The 25,374-nt window shown below is 43.4% G+C and overlaps 1 protein-coding gene across 1 annotated transcript in view; it reads right to left on the reverse strand.

The window, feature by feature from the left end:
• The window catches only part of ABCB4 (ATP binding cassette subfamily B member 4), a 75,518-nt gene that overhangs the window by 14,164 nt on the left and 35,980 nt on the right, over positions 1–25,374 (reverse strand). Inside the window, exons 15-24 of the mRNA XM_082846350.1 lie at positions 23,244–23,405; positions 20,329–20,490; positions 17,747–17,893; positions 14,874–14,978; positions 12,585–12,662; positions 11,174–11,257; positions 9,915–10,118; positions 5,216–5,316; positions 3,359–3,499; positions 612–768 (exon numbers count right to left, since the gene is read on the reverse strand). Coding sequence (XP_082702476.1) covers positions 612–768; positions 3,359–3,499; positions 5,216–5,316; positions 9,915–10,118; positions 11,174–11,257; positions 12,585–12,662; positions 14,874–14,978; positions 17,747–17,893; positions 20,329–20,490; positions 23,244–23,405 — 1,341 coding nt within the window. The remainder of the gene's footprint in view (positions 1–611; positions 769–3,358; positions 3,500–5,215; positions 5,317–9,914; positions 10,119–11,173; positions 11,258–12,584; positions 12,663–14,873; positions 14,979–17,746; positions 17,894–20,328; positions 20,491–23,243; positions 23,406–25,374) is intronic.

A 25,374-nucleotide genomic window follows, 5' to 3' on the forward strand; every position in this document is an offset into this window, starting at 1 on the left:
CACAAAGCCAGTGAAGTGAATGTCAGTGTAATCACTACAAATTTATCCTGTGGTTGCAACTGCCAACTAAAAATTGCCACTTGCCATCTGCCTCTACAAGGACAGAGTTACAAACTGCGGCAGCCGCCAGCCTTCAGCACCCCCTGAAAGGAGTCCAGGGTGGAGATCAGGAATGAGGCGCTCTGTGCTCTGGGAAAAACTGGCAGAACAGGCCTTCAGATAGTTAGGTATTTTCAGGAGAAGATTTTATGAACCCAATTTCTTGCATCTTCTCGTACCTAGAAAAGCACTACAGTCGTTAATGGGGGCATCTGCTCCTTGTGAGCAGCAGCAAGGCTCTGCCAAAATGCGTGCTTCACTGCACGTGCCCCCTTCACTAAAATCCTATGGAACTCTGACGTTCCCCCTCCCTCTTAGGAGCAGTTTCTCCGAGCTCTCTGAGATGCTGTCTCCCAGGCTGCAGTCCTCATTCTGCCCCGAATAAAACTTAACTCACAACTCTCACGTTGTGCCTTTTTTTTTTTTTTTTTTTTGCAGTCGACATGATCTAGCAGACAGCAAACGTTTAGGAAAAAATTAACCAAGTGCTGATCAGACAGCAGAGAACTCACAGGCCTCAGGCCTTCCTCACTGTGGCTGTCAATCAAAGGTTGTCTTTCAAACAGGCTGAATAAGTGCGCTGCAGACAGCTTGGCTTTAGCGTAGTCTGGAGCAAAGGAACTCGCGTGTCCTAGAGCCACGGCGCCCAACACGATCGCTGAAAACACCCTAGATGGGAGCAGAAGAATTTTAAACATTAATTTATATAATTCAGCCCCGAGATGTCTCAAAGCCCAAAGACTTACTGCTGGCCAGTACTGATGTTTTCGCTCCCTTACTAATCCCCCCTCCTCCCTCCCCCACACATCGCTAGAAAATTCCAGGACCAAAGGAGACTGGGAGGGGAGGCGGCACCCGCTGCCCGAGGGTCTCCTTTTTTTCTACTGCTTTCTGGCTTCCTGTAGGAGCTTCTCATTTCCTAGATTTCATGTAACTTAGTAAAGCTCTCCTCTCTCAGGAAGCGTCTGCTAACAGAATCTTGAGTTGTGATCTCAGGTAATTCTAGTAACAAGACACATACCCCGTTTAGACTTGAGGGAACTGAAGCTCTGGGGGCTGAAGGGACTTGATCAGTACCAGACAAGGAGTGAGGTTTCCTCCTGACTCTACAGCCCTGATCTCCAGGGTGTGGTTTCTTCTGCAGCCCCGCACAAACAATAATCATCGTCACTGTGGTTAAAGAATTCTTACTGGGAAAAATAAGCCTTTACTACAAATAGCTTTTCTCTTACAAGTAAAAGAACTATTGCTATGACCCTGAAAAAACAATTAAGCTAACGGTCTATTCTCCAATTAAAAGAATGCATATGGATTATAACTTCTAGGAGGAACTAAAGATTCTGAGATTTGCGCCTTCACAAAGCTATTTACTTTGGGCACCAGAGCTCCCTAGAGAGGGGGGACAGTAGGAAAATCTCTAATAGAGAACTTAAAAAAACTTCCCCCAAACTTCTAAATCTAAGATTTTGGGGGGAAACTGTATTTTTTTTTTTTTTGTCTCTTTGAGCTGCACTCAAATAAGAGAGACCAAAGTTCCATAAGTTTGAGAAAATTAAATAAATTCCATGCACTGAATATTTTCTGCTTTGCTTCTGTATCCCTGATACACACCAGATAAATAATTCTGGATTGGGTGTGTCAGGGCATTTGGCTCCTTGTTTTGGTTTGTAATTTAATACATTATTTTTTTAATTCTTTTTTTTAAATTGTAGTTGATGTACAATGCTGTATTAATTACTGCTGTGCAGCAAAGTGTAAATCTAAGGTATTAAAATGTATTTTAAGTACATGGGGGGTGGGGGGAATGGTGGGTAGAGTAAGGCTCTCCCTTAAATATTTGATGAGGTTAATTATCAAAAATCAAATTTTAGAAGAGTGATGAACAACGCACATGTAGCTAGCTGCCTAGCTTTCCTGTACAGCCTGTAATGCAGCTTTAGTATGAAAGATTTTAAAAGCTATCTTCCAATTATCCAGAATTTAACATTTTAATGATAAAACAGTTTTTAAAAGCAGGGCCGATTTTTTCATTGGTATTTTTCTAGACAATTAATGTCTCCAAGTGGTAATTCCCAGCTGGCTATTTCCATCTGTCCCTTCAAAACCACTTTCTACTCTCCCATCTCTATCTTATACCATCCCCGATGCCTGACAGGCTGACCTTCAGGGTCTGCATCAAAAGGTTTTCTGGTCCTCTGGCTCCCCATGGGGTTTGGCAAGGAATAGCATAGCAGGAAAGGAGGCTGGAGGAGTGGGACCAGGCCGTTTGTTGTGTTGGTCTCTTTCCCGTTGGAGAGGTGTGGTGTTGGGGTCCTTCCACCAAAGAGCACAGAAGGCCCCTGCGCTGGCTTCTGAAAATCTTTCCCTCCTCTTGCCCTTTAGGCTTAAGTAAGGTCTTAGTGGTGGCTAGCTGGGCACTGCTGACCTTAATACTTCTCACACCTTTATAAACAGACCCTTTAGCAAACTGTCCTCCATTACCCCATCTGCAGGGCCATTTGTTCCCTGCTGGGATCCTGATTGATGCAAAGATATATATTCTTTTTTCATGGTTATTTTAATTTTGGATGAAAACAAAAGTACAGCTTTTAAACACTTTCACTCTGTCCGTCTTGACCCTGGGTTTTTTTTTTTTTTTAAGTTCTTTGCTACTTTTTAAAAATCATCCCATCAGAGCAGAAATACGCCAAAGTGATCTTAAAAGCATGGCTTCCCTTTGGCAAGACTAGACTGCAATCTAATTGAATGTATTTAGCATATTTTGAAAGACCATTGGTTAGCCTTGGAAACCAAGAAAATAGGGAAGGCTAAGAGGCAAAAGTTGGCAGGGTCATCCCAGGGCTGGTTAGGGAACAGAGTGTTTACCAGACTTCAGTCAAGCGTTCCCATCCCACTGTCAAGGCCATCTTTGGTTGCCCGTAAATAGTAAGCTATTTTAACCCGTTTTGGGTCCATGGTCGCCAGCAGTTTTCTAACTGTGATTTATCTCTGCATTGAGAACATTTTGCTGTCCTCCTGTCCTTCTATGTATTACTGAAATTCTGGTTTATGGTCATTTTCATGAGCTTGGTTGATTTTAGTCCACACGGATAATGAAACTGTCCTTGGAGTACCGACAACATTCGATTTCTGGGGTAGATTCAACTCTCTAGATGACTTCATCATAAAACAAGTTAGTTTTTCGGTCTATTCCAAACCTTTGCATAGACCTATTGAAACTTTATTATGGAATAATCTCAGTAAATTAAAAGTTACTTACAGAATAACGTCTCTGAAGTGCATATGTCCATTCACAATGAGATAGGCACCAAACCGAAAACAACCGGCATGGGAAAAATACATAAATGCTTGTGAAATACTAAAAGTAATTCCATAGATGTGTGCTTTCCGCACAGAATTCCTGAAAAGCAAATCAGTATATCTGTGACCATTATCTTCAACCTCTCTCAGCATGGCTTGTACAAAGAGCACAGCTGCTAAGTCTAGTCAACCTGTGTTTAAATTCTGCCCCCAGTTATAATTAATGTAAGTGACTTAACCTCTCTACGCATCAGTTTTCTGACTTGTAAGAGGGGGATAACCAGTATGAAACAAAATTGTTTTGAGATCTAAATAGACAATACAAACGTCTAGCACAGTACCTAGCTCATAGTGGTTGCTCAAATGATAGTTGCTGTTATTATTACACAGGAATATCTGGGAACTCAGACATGATTGTTGTTATCAAAAATAAAGGATTTCACAGTTAGGACTAAAGTTTGAATTGTCTGAATTCAGTTGTCTAATATTATTGTCTTGTCTTCTGTGATGAGTTATCGTCTCTCATATCAAAGTTCACATTTCAGATTCGGAAAAGCAGGGTCACCGAGGTTTATCTAGACCCACATCAGAAGTTCTTCCCGGAGCAGAGATCCCACCATCCCCAACACAATGTGTTTTGAACCATTTCTAATTAGACCTCTTGCTATCCTCTATTAGTTTAGCTACTTTTTTTTTTTTTTTTTCTTTTTTGTGGTACGCGGGCCTCTCACTGCCGTGGCCTCTCCCATTGCGGAGCACAGGCTCCGGACGCGCAGGCGCAGCGGCCATGGCTCACGGGCCCAGCCGCTCCGCGGCACGTGGGATCCTCCTGGACCGGAGCACGAACCCGTGTCCCCTGCATCGGCAGGCGGACTCTCAACCACTGCGCCACCAGGGAAGCCCTAGCTACTTTATTTGACTTTATTATTCTAAATCCTCCAGAAGAACATTAATTTATTTATTTTCAGATTAGAAGGTAGGCACTTGGCAAGAGGAAAAATTTTAAGTATTACTGATCTGGATAGTTTAACTCCTGTGCTGTGAGCATGGTGTTACAATACTTAATGTTACTGAACAATTTACACTGCTACTGACAGATATATGTCAGACATCAAATGACCAGAAAAATGTAATAGCTGCATGAAGTATACATAACTAGGAAGGTGAATACACTGAGAAATTCAGTTATCCCTGTTCAAATATGTAAGTGTTCAAAACCATTGGTCTAGTCTACAAAGTTGTGATTCAAATTGTGTTCAATTTTGTTAGTGTTAAAACATATTCATTTATAAGGACAGGCCCTGGTTGAACACAAGCGGTAAACAGGTGCTGGAGGTTTGTCGAATTGCTCAAGTATAAACCAATGAAATAGCCTCTGTGTCTTTGTTTTCAGATTAGGACAGATCTGGTCCTCACCCAGAGAACAAAGGAAACACTTTAACCCAACAACAAATCTCATCTTTGGTTCAGTCTACACAATGCAAAGAAAATAAAGGTTTGAGCAATTCCCTAAAAGAATGTTCATCCTGAATCACCAGATGGGTTGTTTATGTCGCCTGCAGTGGTGAACAAATACTTGTGCAGCCCTCTGTACCTTTTAGCTCTTAGAGACCCAATCTTACTGTTTTTTATAAGAGATGTAAAAACCCAACCCTGTGGTCCAGTTGCATCAAAAAGTTACTTATTTTCACTGAGATAATTACTGAAAAAAATGTCATCCTTACAATCATATTGTTTGCAGCAGGAACAAAAATTGGAATCAATAATTCAGCCTAGGAAAACACTAGGTTCTTAATAACAATCATATGCTCATTACCTGTAAGCTCCATACAATTTTTCAACATACATTGATTCAAATTTTCTTTCCTGGGTCAAGGACACGACTGTCCTAATATTTTCTATTGCCTCTGTTGCAATCTGTAATGTAGAACAGATCATGGTTAGAAGTGGGGCTTTTACTTCTGAGATAATAAAAATATATGTATGAGCCTTAGGGTTCTGCCAAAAGAAGCCCGAAGGTTGTGTTGACAGGTTTTCAGTTCCTTTAAAATTTGGAAAGCAAAGGCATAACGTGTTCTTCAAGACAAGCTCCATGAAAAAACTGGCCATCTTTTTTTTTTTTTTTTTTTTTTTTTAAATTTATGGCTGCGTTTGGTCTTCGTTGCTGCGCGCAGGCTTTTCTCTAGTTGCGGCGAGCGGGGGCTACTCTTTGTTGCGGTGCGCAGGCTTTTCATTGCAGTGGCTTCTCTTGTTGCGGAACATGGGCTCTAGGCGCGCGGGCTTCAGTAGTTGTGGCACACGGGCTCAGTAGCTGTGGCTCGCGGGCTCTAGAGCACAGGCTCAGTAGTTGTGGCACACGGGTTTAGTTGCTCCGCGGCATGTGGGATCTTCCCGGACCAGGGCTCGAACCCATGTCCCCTGAATTGGCAGGCGGATTCTTAACCATTGTACCACCAGAGAGGCCCAAAACTGGCAATCTTAAAAGCACCTCTGGTTGTGCTAACTATGGTGGCAAGTCTTCCTATGCCCTATGCTGGGAGACAGACCAGCTTAGGGCAAGAATGGTGGCCCAGGCGCCAGAAGCCTGATTCTATTCCTAGCCCTGCCCCCAGGCAGTTACTTGACTGGCTTTAGTCAAACCCCTTTGTGGCTTTGCTTTCTTGTAGTAGCTTAGAAGAGAGAATCAGGCTGATTTCTACGGGCCTACTGAAGGTGCCGATCATTTCTTCCCTAAAGCATACTGCTTCTTAGAAAAAAATGTTTACCCACATTTGAGAACATCCCAGTTGTAAACATCAGGACCCTGCCTTAAATTCCTGATGAAACCGGGGACAGACACCTGACACATTGAGGCCTCTCGGATTCAGTTTCCTGGACTTGGAGGCAACTGTGTGTCCTGGGAGGGGCCTGCAGATTCAGAGGTTAAGGTCACCAGGGAGGGTATGTGTAGGAAGCTGGTCTGAATATTCAGCGACTGAGGAACAGAACAAACGTGTAGACAGACTCTGAGACAGTGAGCTTATGGCTCTAAGAGAGGAGCTGCTGGGGACACTGCAGTTGCCACAAGCCATCTGTATTCCCCACACTTCCATGTGTCCTTACATCAAACCCCTTTTACCCAAACCAGCCAGAGCAGTTTTCTGACAGCCAAACCCCCCCTGACTAATGTTACTTGTCTGTGATGTGGCTATTTAGTCTAAATCACAGTTTGGCATTTGGCAGTTGACTCATCTAAACCATTGGCACAAGGAGCGTAAGACAAAAACCCAAAATGAAATCTTATCAGCTTGCAGACTTTTATCTCAGTTCTCAGCTTCTGTAACCAGATGAAAGCAAGATATTTAATACCTTAAGCTAAACAGACCTACATCTTTATTGTATATATTTTAAAATATTTATTTATTTATTTTTTGCTGCGCCAGGTTTTAGTTGTGGCACACCGGGTCTTTGATGGGGCATGCGGGATCTTTAGTTGCAGCATGCAGACTCTTAGTTGCAGCGTGCATGCGGGATCTAGTTCCCTGATCAGGGATCAAACCTGGGCCCCCTGCATTCGGAGGGTGGAGTCTTACACACTGGACCACCAGGGAAGTCCCTACCTTTATTTATTATTATTATTTTTTAAATTTATTTTACTTTATTTATTTTTGGCTGCATTAGGTCTTCGTTGCTGTGTGCAGGTTTTCTCTACTTGCAGCTACCGGTGGCTACTCTTTGTTGTGGTGCGCTGGCCTCTCATTGTGGTGGCTTCTCTTGTTGCAGAGCACAGGCTCTAGGCACGTGGGCTTCAGTAGTTGTGGCTTGCGGGCTCACTATTTGTGGCTCGCGGCTCTAGAGCGCAGGCTCAGTAGTTGTGGCACATGGCCTTAGTTGCTCTATGGCATGTGGGATCTTCCTGGACCAGGGCTCGAACCCATGTCCCCTGCATTGGCAGGTGGATTCTTAACCACTGCGCCACCAGGAAAGCCCCCTATCTTTATTATAAATGAAACATCTAACAGTAATTATAGCCAGACTAGAGAGTACTTATTGGCTTTTACTCTGTGCCAGGTATTACCTCATTTGACAACACTGTGAGGTTCATGTTCTTATTCCTGTTTGCACAGGTGAGGACCCGAGGCACAGAGAAGTGAAGTGACTTGCCTAAGACTCTAGAGTTAATAAGTAGGCAGGATAGGATCCCTATAAGGCTATCTGTCTGATGCCAAGTCCATGTTCTTAGCCCATTATGCTCTTCTGCTTCCCCTGCTTTGTAATTTATACACGGAGAAACTAGTTGTTAGGACTTTACACTAAACTCTTGATTTTTTGATCACGGGTTAAGTGCTTTGAGGGTTAATTCTGGCTCAGCAGGCCCCTAATCTCAGTCATCAGGCAGGACCTGAGTCAAGAGGGTGAATCTGCAGCCTCCCTCCCCTCCTCCCAGCCCAGCCATCACACCCTCATTACTAAGCCTTTTCCGGAAAATGAAAATGGGAAGTTACCCAAATCCCCATGCTCTTGAACCGTGATTAATCTGCACCCAGGTCAATGAGAACTTTTTTTTTTTTTTGAGAAAACAGTGATGTTGTGGGGGAGGGTGGTATCCAAGACCTTTCTAACCCTCATTTTGGGTTAATCAGGAGTTTACTGAGTAAACAAAATTGAACTGTGATTGAATTGCTGATAATTAACACTTAAAATTTCCAATCTCTCATTAAAAAAAACCCAAACCCTTATCAGGTTAAAGTAGTTACTAAAAATATTTCAGACTGATCAGTCTGAGTTATTAATTCTCTGATCCCTGGAACGACAATGTATTAGCTGAAAGGAACCCGGGACATCATCTGGTACAATTTCTCACGTTACAGAAGTGGAAAGTGAAGACCAGAGAAGTGGGGGGTCTTCTCCAGTATGATATACTGAGCGGCCGCAAGGCCAGGATGGAAGGTCTAAGGTGGTGTTTTGTTTGCCAAGCTGCTCCGTTCTAACTGCCCTACTCCTGCCAAAACTCGGGCAACGTTCAGCGTCATTAGCCATTTTTAATAGAAGTAAGATTCTATTATCTTAACCAGACTCAAGGTGTTTTCTTTCATGTGACTAGTCTAAGAAAAATTGATCTTCATTCTACCTGCTGACAATCTCCCTTCTGAAATGTGAAAAGCGGTAGGGTTCTGGAGGAGAAAGGAAACGAACACTACAGGGTGTTTTTTCAGTAGTTAGTTGTGACAAGCAGAAATCAAGGAAATGATGCCCTAAAGCAGGAGTCCCCAACCCCCAGGCCGCAGACCGGTACCGGTCCATGGCCTGTTAGGAACCAGGCCGCACAGCAGGAGATGAGTGGCAGGAAAGCGGAGCAAAGCTCCATCTGCCTCTCCCCATCGCTCGCATTACCGCCTGAACTACCCACCCCCCCAGTCCCTCTCCGTGGAAAAAGTGTCTTCCACGAAACCAGTCCCTGGTGCCAAAAAGGCTGGGGACCCCTGCCCTAAAGTACCCACAGCCAGCAGCCAAGAGGATCTTCAGGGACTCTGGGTACCCGAGAGCTTAGGTGTGGGAATCATGCTAACTGCTTTCTAACCCAGGAGCAAGACACACTATCTGTCCCACCTTGCGTAACCATAATTGTATTAAGGCCTATGCAGTATTGTCTGTGAAAGGGCTTTGCAAGTGTTGTGCTATAGAAACTATCACAATTTATATACACCGTCTGCTTCACCTCCTAATGTTTCAATATAGTATAATATTTACATAAATAAGGGTAAAAAAATTCCCGGCTGTTATCTACATTTAAACATTTAAATACATGTACGTGTAAATAAAATGTGTATATGCATATCTAGACACAGTTAAACCCATATGAAGAGGTAATATAGTAAAGAACTTTGAAATTAGACCAGGACTTGAATCCCAGCCATGCCTTTAACTTGTTTCATTCTCAGGTTCCACATTTGTAAAACTGGTGTGACATTAGTATTTGCCTCATAGGATTATTGTGAGGATGAGTTGGTACATATAAATACTGAGAACAATAATTGGCACAACGTTAAGTGTGTGCCCAATTGCCATTATAATTAGAACCAGAAATCAGAGCATTACTGTCCTCTGGTGGCTGCCTAGCTTAATTAACTATAGAAATCACAGCCAAGAACAGGACTGTCTTTTAAGTACTGGCAAATGTCCTACTTTGAACAATACACTTATAATTCTCTGCCTTAAGGACTCTTCATCTGTAAAACAGGGGTAACTTTTGTCCTAATAATGGCATCGGTATACAAAGTAAAAGGTAAAATGAACTTTGAAAATTCAGAAATTTTCTGAATATAACACCTTCTATAGGATAAAAGCTTTACATTAATTATCCCATTTTCAAGTTCTAGGCATTGACACAGTAAAATATTTCATACACAGCGTTGACCATGATTAGTTGTAGGAAGCACTAACATCATTAAAACATGCATGTTGTAATAAATCAATCAAATAAAACCCATGTCTAAAAACCATACTTAAACCAACTGAAGCCGTATTTGACCCACCTTTCCAACAGTTTCCAGTTCTTTTTTATCTCTTTTGGCATTTCCAGCCAGCAATTTCATTTCAACAATTCCTGATACAGCAATAATTGGAACAACCGATAACATCAAAAGGGTTAATTGCCAACCGTAGACAAATGCTATGATGATACCAGTTCCAAGGTTAGCTGTGTTCTGTGCAATTAAAGCCAACCTGGTCCCAGTGGCCTGGAAGAGCAAAAGAAGAGAGGCAGCTGTAGTTTAAGTTGCAAATCCATGAGCTGCAGCCTTCAGCTTCCCGGTCAGAACCACGAGAGAGGGATCTGTGCCTGTACTAACACGAGAGAGGGATCTGTGCCTGTACTAACATTTGCTCCCTTTTGTTACAATAAACCCAAGACACCTGTGGGTAACTTGGGAGGCTCTGCAGGTTTTTCCTCGTGCCTTTCAGCTCTCCTTCCTCTCCTGCCCATAGGATTCAGCACTGCTGAAGCAAGTCATCAGCTGCTCTGCTCTGGGGAGAGGCTGTGGGGCGCACACTTTTTCATGAAGGCAACATTCAAAGAGGAAACACACCCCGGGCACTCTGGCCATTTTAAAGCCTGTTCGCTTCAAATGTGTAAGAGGGAGATTCACGAGCCCCAAGAGACCATCTGTTACCCAGGGTACAGACCCTAGGAGACCATCCCCCGTAGAGCATGCGTGAAGATGAAGTCCTGTTTGCACCAGTGAGAAAACGAGGGCCCTCACAGGGACACTGCAGGGGACTTGCTGCTCCCCTGCGCTATGGAGAAGCAGTGAGTTCCCAGGTAACAGACCTCAGCTCCAGAGCTGGGGAGGGAAGCCGGGAAGACGGCCGCACTCCCTGGAGCCAGTTATTGGTTAGGGTTGGGCAGGTGACCCAAATTAGTCTTCATTAGATGTAAGGGAAGGGTGTTTGTTTGGCAGTCGAGGCCTAGGTGTGCGCTCTCTTTCGCTGGATGGGAAACAAGGAAGCTTGTAGCTATGGTTGCTCCTGTCGGCCACCCTGTGGCCACGAGGGAACGAGCCTCAGGGTGAAGCCAACCCTGAGGACTGAAAGCCACTCAGAGCCAACAGACAGAAGGCGCCTGAGTCCTTCGGGCCACTTGTGAGCCCTGAAGTCCAACCTTCCTCTTTATTGTTTAGGCCAGTTTGACTTTTCTGTTATTTGCAGCTGAAGGCAGCTTAAAGGTCGCAGCTATGCCATATGTTTATTCCAAACCATGTTAAAGAAAAACAGCAGTAGAGTGCAGTCTACATACCCCTTGGACTTGGGAGGCATCTATCGCAAGTCTCGTAGAAAGTGCACCAGTACTGTTTTTATGATCATCAAACCAGCTCATGTCCTATGGCACAAAATACACCTTTAAATTCATTCCAAATTAAAACAAGCAGAGAAAATCAGATGAAACATCCCAAACATTCAATGCTGAGGAAATATCCACACTTAACTTGGGTGTTGGAGTTGAGGGGAGACCTCCCATGCAGTGGGGAGCTCTAGTCCCTGCCTCGAGCATACACCTCGGAGCCCCACCAGGATGCAATCTCCATCCCCACCTGCATCGGGCTCTGCTGTGCTGGGAAAGCACACTGACCGGGGCGGGGCTTATCCAGATTGCAGCTGTGCTCGCTGCCAGCTTCCCCGGAGCCCGAGCCCGTGGGTGGGTCCATCACCCAGTCCTCGCAACTTGTACTACGGATACTTCCGTAGTATCCTGATGGGGTGGTGTCTCTCACAAAGGAGTTGTGCTGGACACGGTGGAGTTGTGCTGGACACGGCTGTTTCTTGCAAATTCTAGGCATGAGATCATCAGCCCTGGTTTCTCACCACATTTTTGTTTTGTTTTGTTTGAAGCAAGGATTAAAAGAGTCTATCTTAGATATGATTTTAATTATAAGCCACTTATCCACAGCATCTTTAAACTTCATATAAAGTAATTTTTCCTCCATAGCAACAGTTTAAAAGACACTGAAAGAGGTCTGCAAATTCAGACTTGCACAAAATATGATACCTGCTCTGTGCCCTTTTGTGAACAGGAATGTCATCGATTCCTATCAATTGGTTGGACAATATTCTGGCCCTCTCTTAAGCCTTCTCTATAAAAATAGAGAATTCATGTTTGCACATTTTCCCACATGTCCTACACTGGGCTGTGACCTTCCCAAGAGGGCAGATAAGGCATTTTATAGGCCCAGCTACTAGCACACTGTCTGGTACCTAGTGGGTAATGACTGAGTGAATTAGCAAGTGAATTAACGTGAAAGCAGAGCTCTAACAAACTCAATTACCAACATTTGGTAAAACCTATAGTTAGTATGGTCAATCGTGGGACAGGAACACTGCCAACCACCCTCTCCTTTGTGGAAAGGCATCCTGGAGTCTCAAATGACTCACCAGGGCCTGCGTAGAATCCAGAAAACAGATACAGGTCCTTGAAATGATAGTATCCACATGGATAGAGATAGTTGCAAAATAAGCCCCAAAGTGACCTAAATTCAGCCTACTCCTACGAAAACCCTGAGAGGTCTTTGGATACTGAAGGACCAGGACAATTAGCTGGGCCCTGACCAGCCCTTGCATGAACACCTGGGACACACAACACGCAGGGCAGCACGCCAGCCAGAACAGGAAGAGGCTTGAAAGGAAAGAACGGCTCCCGAGCACACACCTACCTGTCTCAGCATTGCTTTAAAAGCCATGGACCGCAGCCTTGTGGTGAGGATCTCGCCAGCCTTCCCAAATGTGAAGCCCTGGGCGAGAAGAAAGGCTTTTGTCCCTTTTGATGATCACAAGCGTTCTGACACAAGTGGGTGTATTCGCATGGATTTCTATAATATTTATTTATGAATCAACTATTCAAATAACAAAGTCTATGACCAGATACTAATTCAAAGTCCTAACTTAAAGTTCATGTACTGCTAGATGTAAGCTATTATATATGGAATGGATACAGCAAGGACCTACTGTACAGCACAGAGAACTATATTCAGTATCCTATGATAAACCATAATGGAAAGGAATATTAAAAAAAGAATGTTTGTATATGTATAACCGAATCACTTTGCTGTACAGCACAAATTAACACATTGTTAATCAACTATACTTCCATAAAAAAATTTTTTTAATTCATATACTTCTAAATCATTGGTATACAATAGAATCCTAAAACCAAAACCGCTAGAAGTATCTAGTTCTGGCTTCTGAAGCATTCTAAATAGACTTCCTTTTCAAAACTCTCAAGGACAACATCTCAGTGAGAAGAATACTGTACTTAAATACAAGGTTCAATGTGTTCCTAATGCTTTAAGCAAATCAGTGTCCAACAGAAGTAACAAAATTCTATGCAGGGATGCGTTTTGGCTCCTGTAGTGTAGAGGGAGGGAGGATGTCTGGAGTATCAAGCTCCAGATGAGTTTGCTGCTTCCCCGTCACATCTCCACCTGCTCTCAGATTAGCGAACAATTAGGCTACTCCTCCCCCAGCATCCTTGCCAGACACTTTCCCTCTTTCTAATTATATCCTGTTCAAACTGGAGACCAGATGTCCAGGGCTGGGTTTGCTTCCCAGGCACTGGCATGGGTGTGAGCCTCCAGCCACGCTGAGTGTTGGGGTGGGCACGTGGGGTGCTCTCTGGGGAGGATGCATCCGAGGTCTTCACTAAACCAAGAGGATCTGGTGGTCAGTGCTCAGGGTGAGTCTGCCCCAGGGGTCCAGGCCTAGACTGCCCTGGTCTCCTCCCGCCTTTGCTGGCAGATCGCTCAAGGCCCGTGAGGGCTCCGTAGTCCCGTCCATCAGCCCCACTGTTGGTGCAGCGTATGTAGGCTCTACTCCCTAACACACCAGGGCTTGCGGCTGCATTGGACATGGAGTTGCTACGAGCAAGGCTCTGATTTCTAAATAAAAAGCTAGGCTTCCTTTTACCACTGGCTCAACAATAATCAAAGAGAAGCACACTGGGCATGACTAGGAAATATTCTGTGGCCTTAATGGATTGTACTAGAAAGGCCTGTGTGTACTGGAAAGGCACTGAGTTAAAGAGAAAAAAGAAATTTGGTAAAAGTCTAGGTAGACAAGTACAACCAGAGCAAAGTATACTAGTTCATTTTGTCCGGGTCTACAATATCTAAATGCAATATAATGTGCATTCTTTCAAACAGTTCATCAAGTAAGGAAGAAAATATCAGAGAAGTTACTTGATATTATATGAAGAGTAACAAAAAGAGCATACTGGGCTTCCCTGGTGGCGCAGTGGTTAAGAAGCCGCCTGCCAATGCAGGGGACACGGGTTTGATCCCTGGTCCGGGAAGATCTCACATGCCGCAGAACAGCTAAGCCCATGTGCCACAACTACTGAAGCCCACAAGCCACAACTACTGAAGCCTGCGTGCCTAGATCCCGTGCTCCACAACAAGAGAAGCCACTGCAATGAGAAGCCCGTGCACCACACGAAGAGTAGCCCCTGCTCGCCGCAACTAGAGAAAGCCCGTGTACAGCAACGGAGACCCAACGCAGCCAAAAATAAAATAAATAAATTTATATATATAAAAAAAAGAGAATGCTATTGTACTGATTTTTTTCCAGTTTATGACTAGTTGAGTTTAACTGGGACTTATGTTGTCCTGTGAATTCAAGTCTCTTTTGTCCTTGGTAATGAATGTTTGCTGAGGGCCAACCTGTAACATGACGTAATTTAGCACACAGGGAAGTCACAATTCCCCCTGCTTAGGACACTGCCCTCTCAAAGAGCCTTGTGCCAACTGTGTCTGCAATTCATTTCAGTCTAAGATTTGGAAGTTCCAAATCAAAGCTAAGGTTCTGATCACCTGTTTCTTTTATTGGATTTTGATTAATCAATTATTTATATTAACAGATAATTAACAAAAATCTAATTAATAGGTAATTAATCTATATTTTCTAACTGAATATAGACTCTATGAGAATATCAAATCATAGGTACCTACCTGAAGGAAGAAAGTAAAAAAAGAAATAATTCCCAGACCTAAAAAGAGCAATGAGAACATGTTGCATTTCTGCTGCTTCACTTCATCGTCCCCTGGTCCAAAAATCTACGAAAGAACATTTAAAACACCCACTTGGATTACATGATCTTTGTTTATTCCTCCCATAAACAATGGCTTGAGCATCACATTTTAAAAACTAGGTTTTGAATACGTGTTTTTTTTTAACTGCGGTAAAATATACGTAACATAAAAATGGCTGAACGGTAGATTTTAAGTATACGAGTCAGTGGCATTAAGTTGTACTGACAGTGTTGTGCCACCTTCACTGCCATCCACCTCCAGAATTCTTTCATCATCCACAACTGAAATTCTGTACTCATTAAACAGTAACTCCCATGACCCTCCCCCCAGCCATTTGGGAGCCACCATTCTACTTCCGGTCTCTATGAATCGGAGGAATACAATACGAGTTCCGTTCTGAGAGCGCGTTTGTAAGTCCAATTTGTTCGTAAGTCCAACAAAAGTTAGCCTAGGTACCCCACTAACACAATCGGGTATATATCAATAGTGCTGTACTGTATTAGGTTTATAATACTTTTCACACAAATAATACGTACATAAAAAAAAAACACAAAAAATAAAACAGGGCTTCCCTGGTGGCGCAGTGGTTGAGAGTCCGCCTGCCGATGCAGGGGACACGGGTTCGTGCCCCGGTCCGGGAAGATCCCACATGCCGCGGAGTGGCTGGGCCCGTGAGCCATGGCCGCTGAGCCTGCGCGTCCGGAGCCTGTGCTCCGCAACGGGAAGAGACCACAACAGTGAGAGGCCCGCGTACCGCAAAAAATAAAAAAATAAAAAATAATAATAATTAAAGAAAGAAAATAATGTACCTTCAAAAATTTGCAGTAACATTGGAAAGTACCTATGTTAATATGCAAAGAAAAGGGCAGGGGGAAATTGTGACAGCATGATATTAACTATGTAAGAGAAATTAATTGATGTAATATTAGAAAGAAAGGTGAACATCAAAAGGTGAAGAATGGGGCTTCCCTGGTGGCGCAGTGGTTGAGAGTCTGCCTGCCGATGCAGGGGACACAGGTTCATGCCCTGGTCCGGGAAGATCCCACATGCTGCGGAGCTGCTAGGCCTGTGAGCCATGGCCGCTGAGCCTGCACGTCCGGAGCCTGTGCTCCGCAATGGGAGAGGCCACAACGGTGAGAGGCCCGCGTAGTGCAAAAAAAAAAAAAGAAAAGAAAAAGAAAACAGTCTCAATCTTACAGTACAGTACCTTGAAAAGTACAGTAGTACGGTACAACAGCTGGCATACAGGGGCTGGCACGCGCGTTCACAACTGGAAAGTTCGCATGTAGCGGACTTACTGTTTGCGGTTATTAACGTGGGCTGAAACACTGCCTACGGACTGTGTGTGGCTGCACATTTTCGTATTTGTGCCTCTTCCTCTGCATTTGCTGTTCCCTCTGCCTGAACTCCTCCCTGACCCCTACCTGCTCACCACCCTCCACTCCACGGGGCCTCTGCCCCGACAGGCCTCTCCTGACTCGCCCGCATGAAACAGCACCTCCAGCTCCAGCCCCTGTACTGCCAGACCCTGCTTTTAAAATGCTTGCTATGCTGTGACACATTACATATTTGCTTTTTGGTCGTGTTCTGTGTCTGTCCCAATAGAAGGTAAGCTGTTTGAGGGCAGAACTTAGTTTATTTTGTTTCCTGCTTGATCTCCAAGACCAGCATTTGACACAAAGGAGATGCCCCCAAATATAAATACAATCCACACAGCTCCTGAATTGCAGGAGAGCCAGGGATTGCCTTATTTTGTAATGTAAGAACAGCTGGAGGGTTCTTCCTAAGCTATTTTTTAGCTTGTGGTCTTAAACCAACGTTCAAAGTCACAAGCATAATAAACTCTTAGCAACTATACTCCAATAAAAATTAATTAAGAAATAAAATAAAACAAAACTTTGAAGGATAACACATTATATGAAGCTCAAAAAATAAAGAGAAAAAAAGCTGAAAAACAGCAGAATAAAGTCGTAATGTGATGGAGAATAATTCATCTTTAGCAAAGAAGTCTCTCCAATAACATTAGAGACTGACTAAGTTTATAAAATATAAATGTTGGACTTTATGGAGCCTTAGATATTTCTGATCACTTCTGATAAATATCCCCCAATGAATTTAACAACTGGATAGTGTAGGTTTTCCTTCTTAGCCTCCCCAAGCCTTGTAAGGATTGCTAAACAATGATGTAGCCATTGCTAAACAACGCTCAACATTGCTACAATTGCTAAACAGTGATGTAGCAACTTTTTGAATCCTTACTTCGAGGCAGACACTCTTAAATAGTTACCTAAATCATCTCTTAATCCTCAGCCATCCTAGGAGGTAGGTTTATTTTGCAGATGAAGAAACTGAGGTACAGCAAGGGAAAGCATTTGCCCAATTTGCACAGAGATTAAGTGGTGAGGCCAGTCTGCCCCCAGAGCCTAGCCTCTTGGACACTTGAGACTCGAACTCTTCCCCTGCCCCACCACCCAGCCATCCAGTGAGACATGCATCTCCTCTCCACAAACGGGATGGGGATCACTGCCTGACACCAGTTCATCCAAATGAAGAGAGTGAATCAGAATGCCTTCTTCAGGGAATTTACGGTTTCTAATTTCATTGATAGCATAACTTGCCTGTTTTTTCTTTTGCCTCACAGCTTTCCTCCAAAGGGAATTAAAACCTCGGGCTTAGTTTAATGTGAGGCTGCTTTACTGCAAAATGGACCAGGTTGGCATGAGAACTGATGTAACGGTGAAGTGATTTCATCACTTCATCCTCAAGCTGTCCCGTGGTGTTTTCAGCCTCACCTCTATAATCTCTGAGAAGATGACCGAGAAAGCCGGCTGAAGCGCCCCGTTGGCAACAGCACACAGAGTTCCCACCACAAAGTAGGGCCATTCTGTTTTATTCAGTTTCAGGATCTTCATAAAAGACACCGGCGGCACAGTTTCATCCTAGAACACATACATGTCAGGACAAAAAGGTGACAACACTACCGTCACTGGAGTTTATGGACATAGAGAAGGCCTGGCATCACCCTCCAGGAGTTTGCAAGCTAGGTGCAGAGAGTGACCAGGCTACAGCGAACTACTAGGGGGTTGGACAGGATGTTATCAAATGTTAACTCTGTCCATTGACTACACAGCGTAAGCTGAGTATGAGTCCTTCACCCAAGAAGCAATCTTCATGGTGTGACCAGCCCATCTCTATTCCAGCCCCGGCAGAGTGGGCAGAAGTAGGATCTGGGCACAAAATGCCCTAGAATTCAAGTCCAGTTCCACTGCGGCATGATGTTGGGGTCACATGAGACAAGACCCATGAAGGGATGGGTAAGTGTCCTCACCAACACAAGGCGCCATGATTAACCTGAGGACGTGGGCCTGGTCTCCTCACCCCGGAACCCTGCCCAGCGATGCCTTTTCTGTGACGTGTTCCCAGCTCACAAAACTAAAGTAACTACTCCCCTTTTCTTTCACCACTGTTCCCTCTGCGGACTTCTTCTATTTCATAGCTTAGCTTGTTTTGTGATCCCCCCACCCTGTTTGTTTACATGACTCTGCTTCTTTGTTTGTTTTCCTTTGTTTACATGACTCTACTTGTTTGTTTGTTTTTAAGGTGAAGACTATGTCTTTATATCCCTAGAAATAGCCCAATGCCTGGCACACATCAGGTTCTCAGCAAATGCTGAACTCAGTGTCTGGTCAAGCATGAAGGATTTAGGTCACATAAAGGAGAGTATTCTGACTACAGAGGTGGTTTAACAGTAAACTAGATACAAAAGGTGCCTATGGAATCCCATAGCCTTACAGTTGTTTAAATAGGTCATGTTTGTGTCTCTATGAAAAAGAGAACATGGGAGTAGTTTCTATTCAGCCCTCTTCTTTCAAGCCACCCATTTTCTCTGCGTTTTAGGGTGTTTTTTTCCTCCCTAGTTAACATCGTGTAGCCCTGGTCTCCAGCCTGTTAAACGAGCTGAGGCTGCTCTTCACACGCCAACAGGTCTTCCAGGCCCTTCTGATCAGACTTAATTTCCCCCGCTCCTTGGGCACATTGTTTATCCCTCTATGATGACACTTAGGACAGTCTTGTTGGTGTGGCATTTTCTGACTCCCACTCTTCTCTGTGCATTTCTCCAAGCGAAGGGCTCCTCTAAAATACCAGACTCTCAAGATTTAGCAGCATAACTGTCCAGATAAATGAGGAAATGAGAAGTAAATACTTCCACAGCCAAAAAGGGGGAAACTGTTTATCTTACGGATGATAATCCAGCTCCACAATAATTCAATTGTTATTCTCTTTCCATAAATACACCAAGATTGAGACCTCTGAGAGAGCCCTCGTAATCGCTGCAGTCAATAACATTGTGGGCAGAGAAAAACAGATGCAGTGAACTCTCGGTAGGATTAGTGTCTTCAGGCCAACACAAAAGTAAAAATAAACTCAGCTTTTATCAATAAATAACATCAGAAGGTATTCTCAAACCATTTCTTAAAATCATAAAATATCTTTTCTTGGAATGGATTCCCTTTTTATCAATATTATAAAGGCTTCTGTTAACTTGAATTAATAACATCCCAAGTCTTCAGGTGAGAAACGTTAAAGAATGTACACTTTGGCTATTTCTGGTTATTCTCCTTTGTCTTAGTAAGAGAATTCCAATCTTATTCAGAGTAGCAATGCATATAGCAAAAAGATTCAGTTATCTACCCTTCCTTGTAGCTAAGTAGCGCCATGTGATTAAGTTATGGCCAGTGACATATAAATAAAAGTACTGTATTGGACTTATGGAAAATCTTTGCTTCTTCTTGCTCCTTGGAACACAGATGTGATGGCTGGAGCTTCAGGAGCCATTTTTGATCACTGAGAATGGAAGCTACATGCCAGGATAGTGAGGATAAATATGAAAGGAACCTGAATCCATGGTAACCATGGCAGAGTCACCATTCTAGCCCTGGGTTTCTCACCTTTAAGATTTTTTTATGTGAAAGAGAAATAAAACCTCTTATTTTTCTTAAACTGATATTAATCTGAGTTTCCTAGCACAGAAATCAAAAGTAATCCTACCTACTAGAGCATGCAAATATCAGGGCCTCTTACTTTAGACCAGCCTTATTTATCTCTGGACCTCAAAAATAAGTGGAATATCTAGTTTTAATTTTAAGCATCTAAGCACAAAGACTATGTTTTTGGATCTTTTTTTCATTGGAAATCCAATTTTAATTGGAATTGATTTCAATTTTTGACAAATACATTTAAAATTTGATATTTCCCTTTTTTAAGAAGAGTATGGGTCATGGCAGGAATCCTCTGTACCTGCAATATACTTGCAAGACTAAGGATTTCAACAGCAAAACTAAGCAACTAAAGATTTAAGTGAAAAACAACTCACAAGTTCAATGGTTTCCACATCAAAGGCATTCTGATACTTTCGCGAATTCCTCAGGCTTTTATGAAAAGAACTCCTGACTATGGGACGAGCCAAACCCATGGCAGGGTTTTCATCAGTTCGTGCAACTTTAAATTCTTCTGGCTGGATCTGGCTTCCTAATGTCTAAAAGAAGAACAAAACATTGAATTGTGTGTGTGCCTGTGTCCAGACGGATGTAAGTTTAGAACCAAGTTTAGAACCATACAGCCATTTGAATATCACGTGTCAAGACTTTCAGATTCCGTCACAGCTTCTCAAAGTTAGCTGCAAAGTGTCAAGAAGTATATCAACACGTGGAAGTAAAAGAGGTTACAAAGGACAGAAAGGTTAAATTCAATGTGAAACCTGGAATATAAAAATATTCTCTAAAAATTAAAAGGCAAAGTTTTCATTATCCAGCAGGTAACTGGGAATTTCCTCAATACGCCAGAGTCCAGAGAACAAGTTAGAGACCACCACAGGGCAGAAGAATAAACAGAAACATTACCCAGGGCTCCTTTTTTTTTTGCGGTACGCGGGCCTCTCACTGTTGTGGCCTCTCCCGTTGTGGAGCGCAGGCTCAGCGGCCATGGCTCACGGGCCCAGCCGCTCCGCGGCATGTGGGATCTTCCCGGACCGGGGCACGAACCCGTGTCCCCTGCATCGGCAGGCGGACTCTCAACCACTGCGCCACCAGGGAAGCCCCCAGGGCTCATTTTTATAAACAAGGAAAAGCTGGTCACTGCCCGAGGGAGGCTGTTAATCTGGCTGAGTACCATCATGTTTCTTCCTCAGAGTCCTGCAGAGATGCATCCACACGTCACCCCAGGGGAACAGTCCTGCAGGTTCAGCCTCATGGCCCACTTTGGGATCAACTCTCTCCTTAAAGGGTCAGGGAGCGGGATAATTTAAGGACCTTTAGCTCAATGCTAGATGAGGGAATATCAACCCAACCTTCCTGGAGTCTGACTTTGTTCTCTGTTTGCTTCCGCCATGTCTGAGTCCACATCTTAATGCTTTGTCCAGGACCTCAGTTCTTGTGCTACTGTCTTTTTCCCTTCAGGTCCTGTCCCCAAACCCAATTATCTGGCTAGTGCCTTACTGTAACCACAGAGGCTGTCTGTCTTGAGCTCTGGATCTAATCTGATCCTACTTTCCAGTTGTGCTTTCAGCACCTGACAGAATATTGCCCTTGTGCCTTGAACCCCACTGAAGGTACGCTCTGCTTGGTGGACTTCCTTGTTTCCCACTGGAACGGTTTCATACCATCTCCCAGCAAAAGCCAACCTAGTGGGACTTCCCTGGTGGCGCAGTGGTTAAGAATCCACCTGCCAATGCAGGGGACACGTGTTCGATCCCTGGTCCGGGAAGATCCCACATACCACGGAGCAGCTAAGCCCGTGCGCTACAACTACTGAGCCTGCGCTCTAGAGCCTACGACCCACAACTACAGAAGCCCGCGTGCCTAGAGCTCACGCTCTGCAACAAGAGAAGCCACCGCAATGAGAAGCCCGTGCACCGCAACAAAGACCCAACGTAGCCAAAAATAAATAAATAAGTAGATAGAGTTATTAAAAAACAAAAAAACAACCTAGCTTAGAGACTTAGTCTTGTAACTGGTCCCCACATCCTCACTTCCATCCACTCCCACACTGCTATCAGAGTCACTTTCCTGAAGGGCAGTCCTGCTCAAATCACACCCCAGCTCAACAATCTTCCACGGTTCCCCACCACATGCTCGAGCCTGGCTCCCCCAAATTCTAGCACGTGGCAAGTCAAACTGAACCGCTTCTCATCAATCCTTTTCTTATCTTTTTCTCCTTTTGTCATCTTGTCCATGCTATCTCAACAGACAGTTCTTCCAATAAGCCCATTCTGATTTTAGACTTCTTCTATGACCAAATGCATAATCCCTCTCTCTATCTCATAATACACTTTTCTGTGCCTCACCTAAAGCCCTCATTTACTGGCAGCTGAGGTCACTGAGCTCCAAAGCCAAGATGGCCACTTTTCACCAGTTGATAAAAAGTATAGATTTGAAACCAATAGCCCTTATTTCCTACACCTGGATATACTTCGGCTGCCTCAAATATTCAACCATAAAAAATAAAACAATAAATGTTGAAAGGAAATATGGGTGAATCTCCTAAGAACAACCCCAAATCCTGAAGACATGGAGAGGAAAAATGATAATCTAATCACATACCATTTTAAAGCGTTTTTTATGGCAGCCAACCAAACAACAAAGTGAAGTTGAGAGAACAAAGCAGGAAAAATACTTCCAATACATGCAAGAGAAATGTGTATTTCCTTTTTATGCAAGGTGTTCTTATAAATGAATAAGAATATCATGAACAACTCAACAGGAAACAGCCTAATACAGGAACAGACGCTTTCACAGAGGAAAATAGACAGACAGCCAAGGAACATGTGAAAAGATGCTGAGGACCCATTAAAATGATAGGATCTGGGTGATGTGTATCTGAAATGTGAAGAAAAAGAACAAAATTATGTACATACTAGTTACAGTTAGATCAAAGCAAATGTATATACTTTTACAAATATAAGAATCATGTTTACAGAATAACATATTGTTAGGTTATTTATTTTGCAAAGTTGCTCAAGAAGTTCATTCCCCAGGCGATTAAGAATCTCTGTCCTGAAGAGTAAGTTGAAAACATTTTGGGCATTTTCCTTTATTTTCCTCCCCACTCACCTTTCTCTTTAGAGATTCTTTCAACGACTCTGAATTAAAGCCTCAGATGTATATTTTAGGCATATTCCTGAAAACTTCTTATTTCCCAACATGGCATTAGCTACGTGATATTTTAATAAACAAAATAAAGAATACTATATTGAGGAGAAAACAGCAGAAAAACTTCCCAGGAAGCAGATACCTGCATGTTAACAAGCCTGAAGTACACCCCTTCCTTCTTCATTAGTTCTTTGTGGCTTCCTTGCTCCACAATGACTCCATCCTCAAACCCAGCAATGACATCTGCATTTCGGATTGTAGACAATCGGTGTGCTATCACTACGGTGGTCCGGCCTTCCCTGGCCTAAAGGGGAAAAGGACAAACATGTAGGGCAGGAGGGTTACGATGTCCCGCACTGTCAATTAACACACAATTAAGCACTTGAATGGAGGTGTTTGCGGATGATGCAAGAGCAGCTCACCATCCCCGGGTGATTAGGCCACAAAGGCATCACTCACCTGTGAATGGCTAAAAGGAGACCTAAGTTCTGGACCAGACAGGAGGCCAGTCCCTGCAGGATGAGGATGGATAACTCTGGAGGTCTACAGCCCTTCTCAAATGTTTTCATACCTGTGTGAGGAGCCCTCGTTCTGAGTTATAGGATAAGCGAGAGACTTTAGCAGAAGCATGTTCAGAAGCTGTTGCCACATACAGTCTTCTCCAGAGCACTTCTGTAGTGCCTGATTTTGACTGTAATTCTAATGGACCACATGCAGGCAGCTTAGGTGAAAACATACCCTGGGATATGGATGGTTCACATCATGGTTCAAAGACCATCTGAATTCCAAACTCTGGAGTGGGGCCATTAACTATGATTTTTAACAAGTGCTCCAGGTGATTTTTAGGGATGCTGAAATCTACAAATCACCCCCCTAAGCAGCTCCCTGAACTCACATGTCGTTGGCTTGGTGGGTGTATGAACGGGCATTTACAACCTGGAAAGTGCCCATCAAACTCTTCATGTTATGTCATTAACAATGGCTATTGTTTTTTAATACTCATTAGCCCTATCAAGACTAACCACTTCTTAAGACCACTCCTACTCTGAGGCAATAAAGCCACATCCTTAGGATGGTTATTAGAGTACAGCCAAAGTCACCTAAGTAGTTAAAAAGATAGAAATGAGAGGCTAATCATCAAAAAATCTACAAACAGTAAATGCTGGAGAGGGTGTGGCGAAAAGGGAACCCTCTTGCGCTGTTGGTGGGAATGTAAATGGATACAGCCACTATGGAGAACAGTATGGAGGTTCCTTAAAAAACTAAAAATAGAACTACCATATGACCCAGCAATCCCACTACTGGGCATATACCCTGAGAAAACCATAATTCAAAAAGAGTCATGTACCACAATGTTCACTGCAGCTCTATTTACAATAGCCAAGACATGGAAGCAACCTAAGTGTCCATTGACAGATGAATGGATAAAGAAGATGTGGCACATATATACGATGGAATATTACTCAGCCATAAAAAGAAACGAAATTGAGTTATCTGTAGTGAGGCGGATGGACCTAGAGTCTGTCATACAGAGTGAAGTAAGTCAGAAAGAGAAAAACAAACACCATATGCTAACACATATATATGGAACCTAAAAAAAGAAAAAAAAGGTTCTCATGAACCTAGGGGCAGGACAGGACTAAAGACACAGACGTAGAGAATGGACTTGAGGCCACGGGGAGGGGGAAGGGTAAGCTGGGACGAAGTAAGAGGGTAGCACTGACATATATACACTGCCAGATGTAAAATAGCTAGCTAGTGGGAAGCAGCTGCATGGCACAGGGAGATCAGCTCCGTGCTTTGCGACCACCTAGAGGGATGGGATAAGGAGGGTGGGAGGGAGATGCAAGAGGGAGGGGATATGGGAATATACGTGTGCACATAGCTGATTCACTTTGTCACACAGCAGAAACTAACACAACACTGTAAAGCAATTATACTCTAATAAAGACGTTAAAAAAAAAGGCTAGATTTATAATAGCCAAAAAGTGAGAACAAATCCAAATGTTCATCAGTTGATCAAAAGATAAATGCAAGGTGGTATATCCATACAATGGAATAATAATGGGCCAGAAAAAGGAATGAGATTCTGATGCGTGTTTCAATATGGATGAACCTTGAAAACATTATGCTAAGTGAAAGAAGCCAGTCACAAGAGACCATGCCTCGTGTGATTCTATTTATATAAAATGTCCAGAATGGGCAAATCCACAGAGAGAGAAAGCAGACTATTGGTTGCCAAGAGCAAGGGTGAGGGTGGAATGGAGTGACTG

This window comes from Leucopleurus acutus (assembly GCF_964270905.1).
Source record: "Leucopleurus acutus genome assembly, chromosome: 9".
In the NCBI taxonomy this organism is placed as follows: domain Eukaryota; kingdom Metazoa; phylum Chordata; class Mammalia; order Artiodactyla; family Delphinidae; genus Leucopleurus; species Leucopleurus acutus.